The sequence below is a fragment of the Ovis canadensis genome, chromosome 7, assembly GCF_042477335.2.
Source record: "Ovis canadensis isolate MfBH-ARS-UI-01 breed Bighorn chromosome 7, ARS-UI_OviCan_v2, whole genome shotgun sequence".
Taxonomy (NCBI): domain Eukaryota; kingdom Metazoa; phylum Chordata; class Mammalia; order Artiodactyla; family Bovidae; genus Ovis; species Ovis canadensis.
The window spans coordinates 39238654-39253021 of record NC_091251.1 but is presented as its reverse complement, the minus strand read 5'-3'; the positions used below and the strand labels follow the sequence as shown (position 1 = coordinate 39253021).

General features: G+C 43.0%; 1 protein-coding gene across 9 annotated transcripts in view; it reads left to right on the top strand.

Moving 5' to 3' along the window:
- RYR3 (ryanodine receptor 3) overlaps positions 1-14368 on the top strand; it is a 575944-nt gene that overhangs the window by 476970 nt on the left and 84606 nt on the right. For 6 of the 9 annotated variants that reach the window (XM_069595972.1, XM_069595971.1, XM_069595977.1 and 3 more), the window contains exons 61-64: positions 2767-2825; positions 3193-3253; positions 5656-5894; positions 7256-7337. In XM_069595972.1, coding sequence (XP_069452073.1) covers positions 2767-2825; positions 3193-3253; positions 5656-5894; positions 7256-7337 — 441 coding nt within the window. The remainder of the gene's footprint in view (positions 1-2766; positions 2826-3192; positions 3254-5655; positions 5895-7255; positions 7338-14368) is intronic. The other 3 variants (XM_069595974.1, XM_069595978.1, XM_069595973.1) reach the window with 1 other exon arrangement.

Below are 14368 nucleotides of genomic sequence, written 5' to 3'. Positions count from 1 at the left end.
TGATTTATGAGTGACAAAATGATGGGTTAGATTTCTAAAGAGCAGAGAGTTAAGGATATGCACAAATAACTGCCCACCTGTGGAAGTATCATTGTGAAACACCACAGTGCTTTAATTTCTAAGAACCACCCAGGTATTATGATCTCCATTTGCAGATGAGGAAACTGAGGTTTGAGCAGGTTCCTTCCAGTGCCTAAAGTGACCCCAGATAATAAGTGAGAGCAAGAATGAAAGCCCACCCCTCTTTATCCAGATCGAGGAGCATTTTCTTCCTTTACTGATATTTGTTAAACAGGGAGAAGCCCATGCTGTCAAAATGAGATGCACTTACAACCAGTTACTGACCTAACATTTCGTAGATATTTCCACGATGCACTAGTGTATTTTGTAAGAAGGAAAATGAGGTGCCAAGTGATATATTCAGATAAGCCAACAGAGGGCAGGTGTGTCTGTTCTCTTCATCTATTTTTCTTAGATTATTAATTCATGGAAATGTAACATTTGTTCAGCCAGGCACCATTTGTCATGGCTGGAATACAACCTGGAGCTGATCAGCCTTGCAAATAGCTTTCAGATCCATCAGCATGCCTGCCGCCCTCCCACAGCCGTGGCCGTCTCGGCCCTGAACACACTCCCACTCGCAGGCCCCTCTGGTCCCCAGCCGTCACCTGTGCCCCGCCTCTCCTGCATCTGATGCTCTGTGTCAGTGCTTTCCAGAGTCTCTCCCCGGGGACCTCTTCATCACCTTCTAACTCTGAGAGGAGACTGAGGTGCCTGGGGATGCTGGACCTCATAACTCTTGGCAAAGAACAGTGCTTCTACTTAAATGGTGGGCCCCAAAGGTGACCCCAAAAAAAGGGCCTTTGGAAATTTCAGGCCCTGGCCTTGGCATGCCTGAGAGCACTTCTGACAGCAAGGGGAGCCACATCTGTATCAGAATCAAACAACCCAAGGATCTGCTTTAGCTCTAAAAAATGTTTGCACAAAGTAGGTCCACATGGAAGCATTTTGCCAGAAATAACTGAGTTTATCAGCCCCTAATTCTGCAGACTAAGAGGGTCATGTGATGAGTCTCTGCCTACAGATGAGAAAGCTAAAGCACAGAGGAGTGAGGTGGCTTCATCATGACAGCCAGCTAGTCCTGGCAGACACACAGAACTCATATTCCTCCAGGATCCCTGCCAACTCCATGAGTTTTCATCAGATACATAACTCCAGAAAAAAAAAATAAATAAAACCACCCTGGGAAGAGAGAAAAGGCCCCAGTCCATATTTAATTTGACACTTGCTGCCTGCCAAGTTTCTGTTAACTTATTCTGAGCTCTCCTAAGCTCAAGGCCAGGGTTTCCAACTTATTTCCACTGCAAAAACAAATGACTAACCAGGAGAGACTTTGGCTCTGGTTTCCAACAGACAGCCCAGAAAGGCTCAGGGCATTCACTGAGAACCGTTTAGAAGTGTATAAGTTTTCATCCCCACCAATACTTAGATGGATTTCTTCTTCATTTGACTTTCCCACAAAGACTTCTGCCCTGTGTTAGAGCATGAGTTCTAAGACCATGGGAAGGACTTCAACTGGATCTCATCTGAGAATCCCATAGCCTGTGCTGAGTGATTTTATTCTACGTTCCCTCTTCCTGTTCCTCAGGAAGGACTGCTCTCTGAAAGGGTTGCTAAGTTCTTGTCTAGCTGTGCCAATGTCAGATAATGTCAGCATTCTCAGTAGTCTCCTCCAGGAACACAGGTCAAATGATGGCCATAGTGCTCTGGAAGGAGGGCCATCAGGAGAGTGTTCAGAAGCACCTATGGGCTCTTTGCTGACTGCACAAGGCACTCTATTCAGTTCAGTTCCGTTCAGTCGCTCAGTCGTGTCCGACTCTTTGCGACCCCATGAATCGCAGCACGCCAGGCCTCCCTGTCCGTCACCATCTCCCGGAGTTCACTCAGACTCATGTCCATCGAGTCCGTGATGCCATCCAGCCATCCCATCCTCGGTCGTCCCCTTCTCCTACTGCCCCCAATCCCTCCCAGCATCAGAGTCTTTTCCAATCTATTAGGCACTGTGAAAAGTAAAAGAGTAAGACACAACTGGACGCCAGCAGGTTCCATAGTAGAAAATGTGGGTAAAAGCATGGAATAGGGTCAAAAAACATGAAAGCATGGCAGGTGGGATTTCCTAGCTTCAAAGACATGGATCAGACAGCAGTTAAGCCTGCAGGCTAATGGAGATGACAGAGAGAAGCCATTCCTTGAAATGTTTCTGGTGCAATACAGTATTGCCCATACCTGAATCTTTATTCTAATCCCGCCATCTTGCCCACCTCCCAACTAAGGCCTCACTCAGTGAAGACAATAAAAATGGCTTGCAAGCCATTGCAACAATGGAAAACTCCTTCCAGAATCCTCATTTATCCAAATGTGGATGTTATCCAAATGAATGTTTTTAGTACTCTATAACAAGAGATGGTTTGCAACAGCTCTCTTATTGCAAAAATATTGTAGCTATTGCAGAAGGATTGTTTTCTGTAACACTGTAGATGCCTGCAAGGTACCTTTCATGATTCTCCAATGAAACAGGAGGAAACGCATGTTTTCCTAGTGTGGTCCAGAGGACCCTTTGAGGGGAACACAGTCCATCTTCCTTGGGTGGGGGGGGGGTGCATTCTGTGCACTTTGTTTTGCTGTATGGGGGGCTGAGGGATGAGGTTTAAATGGGTCTGCCTTGAATCTCTGTCCTTTTCCCACTTACATTTTTTTCTGCTTCAGCCTGTTCTGCAAACTCGCTGCTCTGGTTCGACACAGGATTTCCCTCTTCGGTAAGAGAGGTATTGCTAAAGGCTGCATGTCCTGTGATTACCCTGAACTCATGTCCCACAGACAACCTGAGGCTTAGGACTAAGGTGTCACCTAAATTTGCCATAGGAAATAGGGCTGAAGCATGATAAATGACCTCTGTACCCCTCAAACAGCTTAGATTTTCCACGCCAATGAATGTTTTAAGCTTTGCTTCTAACATCCATCACAAAGCCATGTGTCAAGCCAGAGATAAATGCCTTGGCCCCAAACAGAGCCCTGGCACTTTGGTGTTGGTGGTTAATTATGCTGGGCTGTGGTTTGTGCTTATTGAGAAGATTGGGTTTAAATGACAGGCTGAATGGCTTGGGGAGTAACAGGTGATATGTTTGATTTTAGGGAGCGATTCTACGACAATGGTGAGCTGTCTTCACATCTTAGCTCAGACACTTGACACAAGGTAAGTGTGCCCGGCATTTTCCAGTGTTTTCTCAGGACTCCCCCTCTGACTCTTTCTCCTCACTTATTATTGGATGGAGGAGGAGCTGGGCCACCGCTCTGCAGGAGCCAGGGAGGGAAGGGAAGACAGGGAAAAGATGGAAATCGCCCTGATACCAGCACACTGTTTCTCAGCTCAGGATGGAGAGCCACTTTTGTGGCAGATACTGAATGCTGAAAGCTGAGCATTTGATCAATTCTTGTCTTCTCTGACTGAGAAGTTCATCTTTCAGAAGATAAAACAGGCAACGTGGCAAAATACCACTTAGTACCTAATTCTCCACAAAAATAGTAAAAGCTATCTGATGGGTGGTGAGGCCGTAAGGATCCTGGGATAGGGACTCACAGCACTCTGAGTTCAAAATGGCCAAGGAGGGGACATGATTACCGAAAGATCAAAGACAAAGATAGATTCCAGCCTGAGGGTGGCCTGAGGGTCTGTAGGAAAGACGGCTGAACAAGAAAGGAAGTCTTCCGTCCTTTCACGTACTGGATTGGCCAAAACGTTTGAGTTTTTTTAATAAGATGTTATGGATAACATTATGTATATAACATCAGATATATGTGTATGTGTGTGTACATATATTATGATAGTATAAAGTATTTGATGAGATAAAAAGAGAGGCAGTGCAAAGAACTGGAGGGAGCTTTCCTTAACAGACGCATTAAGTAGGACTCTTCGCAAAGTCGGGAGAACATGCTTCCCAAAACCCAAGGCAGAAGAGAGGCAACAACCTAAAAGAGCGGCCAGATGATGAAAACCTCTATAAACTACAAATGGCTTTAAAAAATAGTTAAGAGCACTTAAAGGGGATTTTCAGGTTTTCGGAGAGAAACACGTTGTAGAGGTACTAAACCTCTTAAAACTCTTGTACATGTTCAGTTGTGTCCGACTCTTTGTGACCTCATGGACCATAGCCTGCCGGGCTGCTCTGTCCATGGGATTTCTCAGGCAAGAATAGTAGAGCGGGTTGCCTGTTCCTACTTCAGGGAATCTTCCCAACTGAACCCACATCTCTTGCATCTCCAGCACTGGCAGACGGGTTCTTTACCAGTGCACCACCTCAGAGGCCCAGAGGTACTAACAGCACAAAATTTGCAGGATCAGACCAAAGCATTCCAGGGGTGCAGTTGGGATGAGGAATCTTTATTCCCCAAATTTGCAAAATGCCTTAAGAGCGGGTTTTCTTCCTGCAAAACTAAACAGAACCCAAGTCACTGTGTTTTATAGTCATTCCTGAGAAAATCTGAGGAAGATGGTTTATAAATACTTACAGGATAGGAACAAGCCTCACTGACTTTATTTCCTTGCTTTTATGTTTCTGATTGGCTGGATGATACTTGTGAAAATGCTGTAGATAAAAAGCATCTGGCCTTGTAGCAAGCCTGTCATAATCTTGTGAATAAGATGTAGAAATACGGAAAATAAAAGATAACTGATAGGCTTTGTTCCAGTTCTGAGTTTTATAAGATAGTTTTGAGGGAAAGCCCCAGATACCCATAGCTAATCTCCATTCCCACATGGTTTTTTCAGTGGTCTGAGTAAGCTGTTTTAAAAGCGGGTAACCCTTCTTCCCTCCCCTTCTCCAAGCTGGAACATCCCTGCAAAGTGATAGAAACCTAAGCTTCAGTTAATTTAATTCTTTGTCCTCTTTTTCTAAGAGGTCCTGCATCACAGGAGAGCTAGTATTTCTAACTAATTCTTATAAAAGTTGCTGAGCCTGTGGGGAGCTGAGGAAAAGTTCTCTCTCTATCCTTTTAATTAGCTATTTCCAGAAGAATGTAGCCAGCTGCAATATTATATAGATAGCAGGTGACCAATATCAGTTTCTCTCTAGGTCGTCCTGTCCATTCTCTAAGAATTGAGCAGTGTGTCAATGTAAAGTGTAGACAGCAACCCAGAGCAGTTACCAGTATACTACCAGTATATGTGTGCGCACTCAGTCACTTCCAGCTCTTTGTGACCCTGTGGACCGTAGCCCGCCAGGCTCCTATGTCCATAGGATTTTCTAGGCAAGAATACTATAGTGGGTTGCCATTTCCTCCTCCAGAGGATCTTCCCAACGCAGGGACTGACCCTGCCTCTCTTGCATCTCCTGCATTGGCAGGTGGATTCTTCACCACTGTGCCATGTGGGAGTCCCAAGAGTTGAGCAGTCATACCCTCAGATCAAGCCTGCCTTCCAGTTGCTGGCCCATGCTTCAAGATTCTGTGATCCTAGTTTCTTTTTGGATGCTAATAATTACTGCAGGGACAGGGGTGTCAAATGTCTGCCTGGGTTGCACTGAAAGTTCCCAGACTCAAGAAGGGAGTTGGCTAAAGGTTCGGGTTATGCTTCTGGTTTTGAACATTGTTTGCTTACAGGACGGTCATGAAGTCAGGCTCAGAGCTGGTGAAAGCTGGGTTACGGGCGTTCTTTGAAAATGCAGCAGAAGACTTAGAGAAGACTTTGGAAAACCTGAAGCTCGGCAAGTTTACCCATTCCAGAACGCAGATCAAAGGTGTCTCTCAAAATATTAACTACACCACGGTGGCTCTGCTCCCCATCTTGACATCCATCTTTGAGCACGTGGCTCAGCATCAGTTCGGGGTGGACATACTCTGTGAGTTGACCTGCCATCTGTCATGGACTCATGTGTACCCAGCTGCAGATCCTTAGGAAGTGTGTGGTTTATTCCCTTAGGCTGACCTTCAGGGCAGAGTAGAGACAACCATTCCACACTTTTTCCTTGCTAATTTAAAAAAAAAGGAGTAGACTCTTGGAGGAGATGAGATCCCCAAATATCAGTTTATAAATACTTCACCTTTTCCCACTGTACTCAGGACCAGAGTCTTCCACCCACTGGTTTCACTCTCAGCCATTGTGTGCTCTCTTAATTTGAAAAGGTTATCTGTGAAATCTGTCGAGATACAGGTTTGCTCCCAGACACCAATTTTCCTATTAAGAAGCTTTAATTTATTCACTGTATATCAGGAGCAAAGGAAAACTGCTAACATCCCAGTGTCTGAGCCACCAGAAGAAAGACCATAGTTGGTTGGTTTTACTTTGTGTTTAGTACCATGTTCAGCCCTCTTATTCTGCCACCAAGCTTCAATTTCACACTGTAAGTGGTGGCGCATGGTTGAATTAGTTTAACCAATGGCCAATAGCTAAGGCTGTGTCTTCCATAGCCCTCAGTAGTGAAAATCAGTTATTTCCTTGGAGTTAGGGGGAGAAGTAGGGGAACATCCAAACTCATTATTCTGTGTCATGGAAACAACACACTTTCTTGTTGAAAAATAAGAAATTAAACTAGTTCTTTGTGTTAAGTTAGTTCCAGCTTTACTGTGAGTTCCATACATTAATAGAGGCACGTAGCCTGCCCATTAAATTCTGAGTGCCTAAGTGAAAGATGCTCTTCCCTTGAGAAACATGGCAAAATCATAATACAATTGAATTACCTTTTGTAAAGCATCTATCAGAGAAGCTGGGACAGGTGGACATAAGGTATTTTGCTCTGTCTTGTAAGAAGTAGGGACATTGTACACATCTCCCTGGAAAAGGAACAAAAAGCTCCTTCAAGTGTCAGATTCCTTTCATTCTTCTTTTCAAAAAAAGGAAATAGTGCTCTGGATAAAATTTGACTGCAGTGTCTCCCTCTTGGAGGGGAAAAAAAAATACCCACTTGGAAGGATTCACTGGTCAAACGATTCCTTTCCCTGAGCTGTGTGATCTGTATCCAGGGTTCCACAAAGGACCTGGGATGGTACAATGGTGGGTGTTTTCCTTTTGGTGTTTTCTCTTCCAGCTCAGCAACTGGCATTTGAAAAGAGAGGGGCTCTATTTGTTAAAAAGAAAGAAAGAGAGGTCTTTGGCTCTTGAGTGAAGCCAACAAGTTTTCTGTTCGCAGACCCTTGCTGTGTGCAGGAGGTGGACCTCTGGGGTTGATGCACAAGAATGACAGTTCTTGTTTGTTCTTTTCAGTGGGTGATGTTCAGCTTTCATGCTACCATATACTGTGCAGCCTCTACTCCCTCGGGACAGGAAAGAACATCTATGTTGAAAGGTAATGAGTGAACAAAAGAGGCTAACACGTTCGGGCTGAATGTGTTACTGAAGTCTTTAAACACTTAACAGTAGCATCTTTCCAATCCAGCAGAAGCAAAATGCTCACTGAAATGGCTTAGTGATTTTGAGCCTCACTTATGAAATGTTTATGGCAGTATTTAGAAGTGTTAATGAGGCTTCTAAGATGTATGACTTCCATGGAGATAGCTGGAGAATGTTATGTGGCTGGAGGAGCAATATAGCCTAACTAAATCATGTGCCGGTGGCCAAAAAATGTTGAAGAAACATCTCTTTCTTTATAATCACAGCTTTCAGAGAGCTTCCAGAGTTCCTGTGGTTAAAGCTTGCTGAGAAGCCCAAGGGACGTGAGGCAGTTGCTTTAGTGTTTAATGAGTTTCTATGTGATACGGCCCTGGACCTTTACCATTCTTGGCTGTCGGATTAACTATAATTTTTAAGAAGTCCACACTTTGGAAACAGCTACTCAGTGGTCTTGAATCTGAACAGGCTGACTTTCCAAAGTGTTTGAGTTCCCGCTCTGCTCTCTAATCTGCCTGGAGCAATGGAGGCCTTAGGCCACCCCTTGCTTTTCAGAATCAAATGTCATGTGTTGTGTGATTCTGTTTAAATCCATGGAGAAGATCAGAAGGATAAACACAGTGTTAGCCAAACTCTAGATCTAGACTTATCCTTGGAAGATTTTTTTTTCCTTTTTTGCCTTTTCAAATAAGGAAACTGGAAAAAATTTGATCTGTGCTTAAAATTGCTTAATCTAAACATCCTGTTGATACCCATGATCTGTAGACCTCCTCAATTTATGATCCTTTATCAAACAAACCAGCGATAAATCCCTGTTTCATATCTAAACTTACATAAATTCTAATTGCAGTTTCTCAATAAAGCAAAAAAAGACTTCAGCTCCTTCAAGAACTCAGGATGTGATGACTTGAAATCATGTGCTAATAACCAAAGCATGTTGAAGAAATGTCTATGTCTTCATAATTGTAACTGTTAAATAGCTTCTAGAGTTCAAGAAATTAATTGAATAACTAACAGCTAATTTATTTTGATTATGAGTTTAATTCCTTAGAGTTACATAGCTTTCCTTATTGTTTTATATGAAATATAGATAAATAGTCTTATCCTTTAATAGGAACTGGGCAGACAAAAGTTATACACATATTTTATACCAAATCAAGAGAATTAAAATTTTTAATATTTAATACAGAATTTCACTTAGGGAAGGTGTCTTTACTTTCACTAAGCATTTGTGAATATTTTCTCAACATCTTTTCTTATCCTCTTGGTTTATATGTATGTACATGTATGCTAACTTAACTTCGGTAGAGTCCAACTCTTTCCTACCCCATGGACTATAACCTACCAGGCTCCTCTGTCCCTAGGATCCAGACAAGAATACTTGAGTGGATTGCCATGCCCTCCTCCAGGGGATATTCCCAACACAGGGATTGAACTTGCATCTCTTATGTCTCCTGCACTGGCAGGCAGGTTCTGTACCACTAGTGCCCCCTGGGGAGATCCTTGTATGTATGTACATGCGTCTATATGTATATGTGTTTTTTTGGTACAATTTTTTGAAAACCTTATGCATTACTCTCTTTTGTTTAAAGAAAACAAAAGTCAAAGAAAGGTCAACTCTGAAATGTCAGAACAGAAAAGAGACTATTCTTCATATGACGTTTTATACTTTATTCATATACTCATAGCCCTGGGAATATCGGTGCCTGTGTTTTACATTCCACACAGGCAGAAAGCCAGACTTGAAGAAGCACCTAGATCAAGTCTGCCCCTATTGTCGTCTGTTAGTTAATGAAGCAACTAGGATATAAAGATTTAAAATCCTCAAGTTGTGATGCTGCCACCATTAGTGACTTTTATTTATTTTCTATTGTATCGTGAAAGTAAGACATACTTATTTTAAAAAATAAATCAAACAGTACAGACCTACGTAAAGTTAAAAGCCTGCCGCTTTCTTCACCCCAGATCACCCCACCTAGTAGCAGTTTGTATATACCATTCTAGACATTTTCTACATGTGTACATTTTTACACATGTTGCTGCTGCTACTGCTAAGTCGCCTCAGTCGTGTCCGACTCTGTGCGACCCCATAGATGGCAGTCCACCAGGCTCCCCTATCCCTGGGATTCTCCAGGCAAGAACACTGGAGTGGGTTGCCATTTCCTTCTCCAAGGCATGAAAGTGAAAAGTGAAAGTGAAGTCGCTCAGTCGTGTCCGACTCCTAGCGACCCCAGGGACTGTAGCCTACCTTTACACATGTTAGGATCATAATATTGCTTTATAACTTTGTCTTGTTGGATGAAGCTAAAAACTGAATTTCTTTAACATACAACTCATATATTTTTAATTTATCATTAATTAAAATAATTATTAATTCTCTACTGTTAAAAAGATTACCAAGTTTATTACATTTGCATTTCTGGCACTTCCTACCCTTTCAAAGAAAGGCAATGCCAAAGAATGCTCAAACTACCGAACAATTGCACTCATCTCACACGCTAGTAAAGTAATGCTCAAAATTCTCCAAGCCAGGCTTCAGCAATACGGGAACCGTGAGCTTCCTGATGTTCAAGCTGGTTTTAGAAAAGGCAGAGGAACCAGAGATCAAATTGCCAACATCCGCTGGATCATTGAAAAAGCAAGAGAGTTCCAGAAAAACATCTATTTCTGCTTTATTGACTATGCCAAAGCCTTTGACTGTGTGGATCACAAGAAACTGTGGAAAATTCTGAAAGAGATGGGAATACCAGACCACCTGACCTGCCTCTTGAGAAATCTGTATGCAGATCAGGAAGCAACAGTTAGAACTGGACATGGAACAACAGACTGGTTCCAAATAGGAAAAGGAGTATGTCAAGGCTGTATATTGTCACCCTGCTTATTTAACTTATATGCAGAGTACATCATGAGAAACGCTGGGCTGGAAGAAGCACAAGCTGGAATCAAGATTGCCGGGAGAAATATCAATAACCTCAGATATGCAGATGACACCACCCTTATGGCAGAAAGTGAAGAGGATCTAAAAAGCCTCTTGATGAAAGTGAAAGAGGAGAGTGAAAAAGTTGGCTTAAAGCTCAACATTCAGAAAACGAAGATCATGGCATCTGGTCCCATCACTTCATGGCAAATAGATGGGGAAACAGTAAAAACAGTGGCAGACTTCATTTTGGGGGACTCCAAAATCACTGCAGATGGTGATTGCAGCCATGAAATTAAAAGACGCTTACTCCTTGGAAGAAAAGTTATGACCAACCTAGATAGCATATTCAAAAGCAGAGACATTACTTTGCCGACTAAGGTCCTTCTAGTCAAGGCTATGGTTTTTCCTGTGGTCATGTATGGATGTGAGAGTTGGACTGTGAAGAAGGCTGAGTGCCAAAGAATTGATGCTTTTGAAGTGTGGTGTTGGAGAAGACTCTTGAGAGTCCCTTGGACTGCAAGGAGATCCAACCAGTCCATTCTGAAGGAGATCAGCCCTGGAATTTGTTTGGAAGGAATGATGCTGAAGCTGAAACTCCAGTACTTTGGCCACCTCATGCGAAGAGTTGACTCATTGGAAAAGACTCTGATGCTGGGAGGGATTGGGGGCAGGAGGAGAAGGGTATGACAGAGGATGAGATGACTGGATGGCATCACTGACTTGATGGACATGAGTCTGAGTGAACTCCTGAAGTTGGTGATGGACAGGGAGGCCTGGCGTGCTGCGATTCATGGGGTTGCAAAGAGTCGGACACGACTGAGCAACTGAACTGAACCCTTTCTGCCTTTCATTTTTTGCTGTGTGACTCCTTATAACACACACACTTCACCCTGGAATATTTTAGGACTGATATTCCTTGAGCTGTTTACCTTGGTTTGTATTTGAACAACGCAGTATGTAGCCAATCTTTGTCAACTGTGGTTTGCCCATTCTAAAACTTTTATTTTGGTTTACCTCTTGGGTGGCCAGATTCACCTTATGTTGCTGTTTCTGTCAGAGCGCTTACTCTTGAGAGTTGGCATATTTTGTAATATCATCCGTCGACTTTATATGTGGACAGTTTGCATGGTATAAAATCCTTGGGTCATAATTTGCCTCCCTCAGAAGTGTACAGACTTTGCTTCTCTGTGGTCTGACAGTGTGCATTCCCGGGACCTGGTGATTTGTTCCCTGCACACATGACTTTGCTGCTGCTCACTGGGTTCTTTCTTTGTCTTGAAGCTCTGTCACTTCCCTGTACCATGTCCCAGGGTTGTCCTTTCCATATCAACCCCTGCACTTCTTCTCAGAACTTAATACCCCCCCCTCAGGTTCCAGAATTAGATCTTACTTTATTTAATGAATCTTCAATTTTATTATATTGTTGCTGAGGTTTTTGGTCCCCGCTGTTGTTCAAGGAGGGAAATTATTTGTATCTATTGACTTTTTCCTTAACCTTCCTGCCTCATTTTCTCTGTAGTAACTTTTAGCTAATTGCTCTTTTCTAAAACTGTTTTGATTTGGTCTGTATTTTTCAGTGTGAAGTTATCACACATTTTCTAATTTCAGCATAGGTCTAAATTCCTCCTCAATTTCCCCCAGCTCTTGTGGGTTTTAGAGGAGAGAAAATACAGTGAAACCTACCATTACCGTTTCTCTGCCATGTTTTACTGAAGTTTCTTGGCTAGCAAATGTCTTATAGGGTTGCAAAGGAACCACTCAATATTTGGTTTCCAGCTATAGCATGAATGCATGGTCAATAGAAAAGATTCCAGACACCTCCATGATAGGGTTGACTGTGAGGAGGAAAAAAGTCATTGAAACAGATTAGAGACCTTTTGGGGGGAATATTTTCTAATTGAGGCTAGACTGAGACAGTCACCGGCAGGTAAATTTTCAGATACAAAATTTCAGAGTAGGATGAAGGCTTTTACCATGTGTATTTAAGCATAAAGAATGCTTGAAATTCTTTAACCTGAATATACTTTGATTTTATTATGTTTATTCATTTGGTTGCATTGGGTCTTCTTCGCTGCATGTAGACTGTCTCTGGTTGCAGTGAGTGGGGGGGGCTGTTCCTCTCTAGTTGCCATATGTGGGCCTCTTACTGAAGTGGCTTCTCTTGTTGAACAAGGGCTCTAGAATGCAGGCTCAGTAGTTGTGGCACATGGGCTTCGTTGCCCCAAGGCATGTGGTATCTTAGTTCCTGGACCAGGGATCGAACCTGTGTCTCCTGCTTTGGCAGGTGGATTCTTAACCACTGGACCACCAGGCAAGTCCCTACTTTGATGAAATGATAGAGCATTTGATGAGGATGGATCAAGAAGACTAAGTTTGGTAATTGACCACATTAAGCATTGAATCTCCATTTTATTTCAAATTAAAACTTTGTTTTTGCCTTCACACTTTAGAGATATTTATATCTGCCTTCCTGCTCTGCCTGTTTTGACCAGTTCTTTCCTGATGAAACATTGCTCTCCCCAAACTGCTGAGATCACTGGTATTGCTGTCTAGAACCTTGCCATGCCTCCACTTTCTGCCCCTTTGCTACCTGTTGCTTACTCTCTTTTGCATCCTCTGGAATTTACACAAAGGAACTTTCAAAATTGCAAAGCACCAGATATGTGCAGGCATAATTATTATTACTAGAATGACTTTGTCTCGGCCTATATCCCTGATGATAGACTGTTGAGAAGCAGGTCCCAATCCGTGGAAAAAAAGTTGAGAGACTGACTTAGGAATTAACAAAACCTGAAATACAAATTGAACCAAAAGGGAATGAGGAGAGGGAGGGATAAATTAGGAATTTGGAATTAAAAAATACACACTACTATGTATAACATAGGTAAACAAGGACCTACTGTATAGCACAGGGAACTATTAATATATTCAGTATCTTGTAATAACTTATAATGGGAAAGAATACACACACACACACAAGATCACTTTGCATTGTAAATCAACTGTGAAAGTGAAAGTCACTCAGTCATGTCCAACTGTTTGCGACCCCATGGACTGTAGCCTGCCAGGCTCCTCTGTCCATGGAATTCTCCAGGCTAGAATGCTGGAGTGGGTAGCCATTCCCTTTTACAGGGAATCTTCCCAACCCAGGGATCGAACCCAGGTCTCCTGCATTGCAGGCAGATTCTTTACCATCTGAGCCATACTTCAATTTAATGAAAAAAAAAAAACAACTGAAGTCTCTTCAGTCTGTCAGCATTGACCAAGTTCTGTTATATGAAAAGTACTGTTTTTAACAGTAATAACTGAGGGGGCTTGCAGGGAGAGTGTTTCTCTATCGAGGGGTAAACTCTTCTAGTATGCCCTTTGGTTGCTAGGCAGCTGTTTCTGTAGCCCTTGCTCTCTGCTTGGTCCACACCCACAATGCCCCCTGGGAGGTGCTAATCACCACCAGTATTTTAGCAGCAAGTTTAGGCTTCCCTGGTGGCTCAGAGGTTAAAGCGTCTGCCTCCAATGCAGGAGACCGGGGTTCGATCCCTGGATCGGGAAGATCCCCTGGAGAAGGAAATGGCAATCCACTCCAGTATTCTTGCCTGGAGAATCCCATGGACGGAGAAGCCTAGTAGGTTACAGTCCACAGGGTCGCAAAGAGTTGGACACAACTGAGCGACTTCACCTCACCTCACCTTTGTCTAGCTCAGTTGGTCTTGGACCTGGAGGCGAAGGTCATCCCTCTGGTATTTCACAGCCAGGAGCATTAACTGGCAGACTTCTGGGCTTTTACAGAAAAAGCTTTTCTCAGTGAGGCCAGCACTGTTATTTCCCTCTCCAGCTTATTAGCATCGTTGTGTGCTCCAGACTAGAAAATGCCTGTGGTGAGCTGGCAGAGACTCAGTTTGTCAGTAACTAAATATCATGCTTGTCCCTCTCCCTCACATCAGGGAGTCAGCATAACACCAGAGAACCGTCCATTGCCCCCCAAGGATTGCCTTTCATCAGACTAACTCTAGAAATCCACTTTGGGGAGATCATAACTTCAATTTTGGTGAGTGAAAGACAAGAGAAGTAGT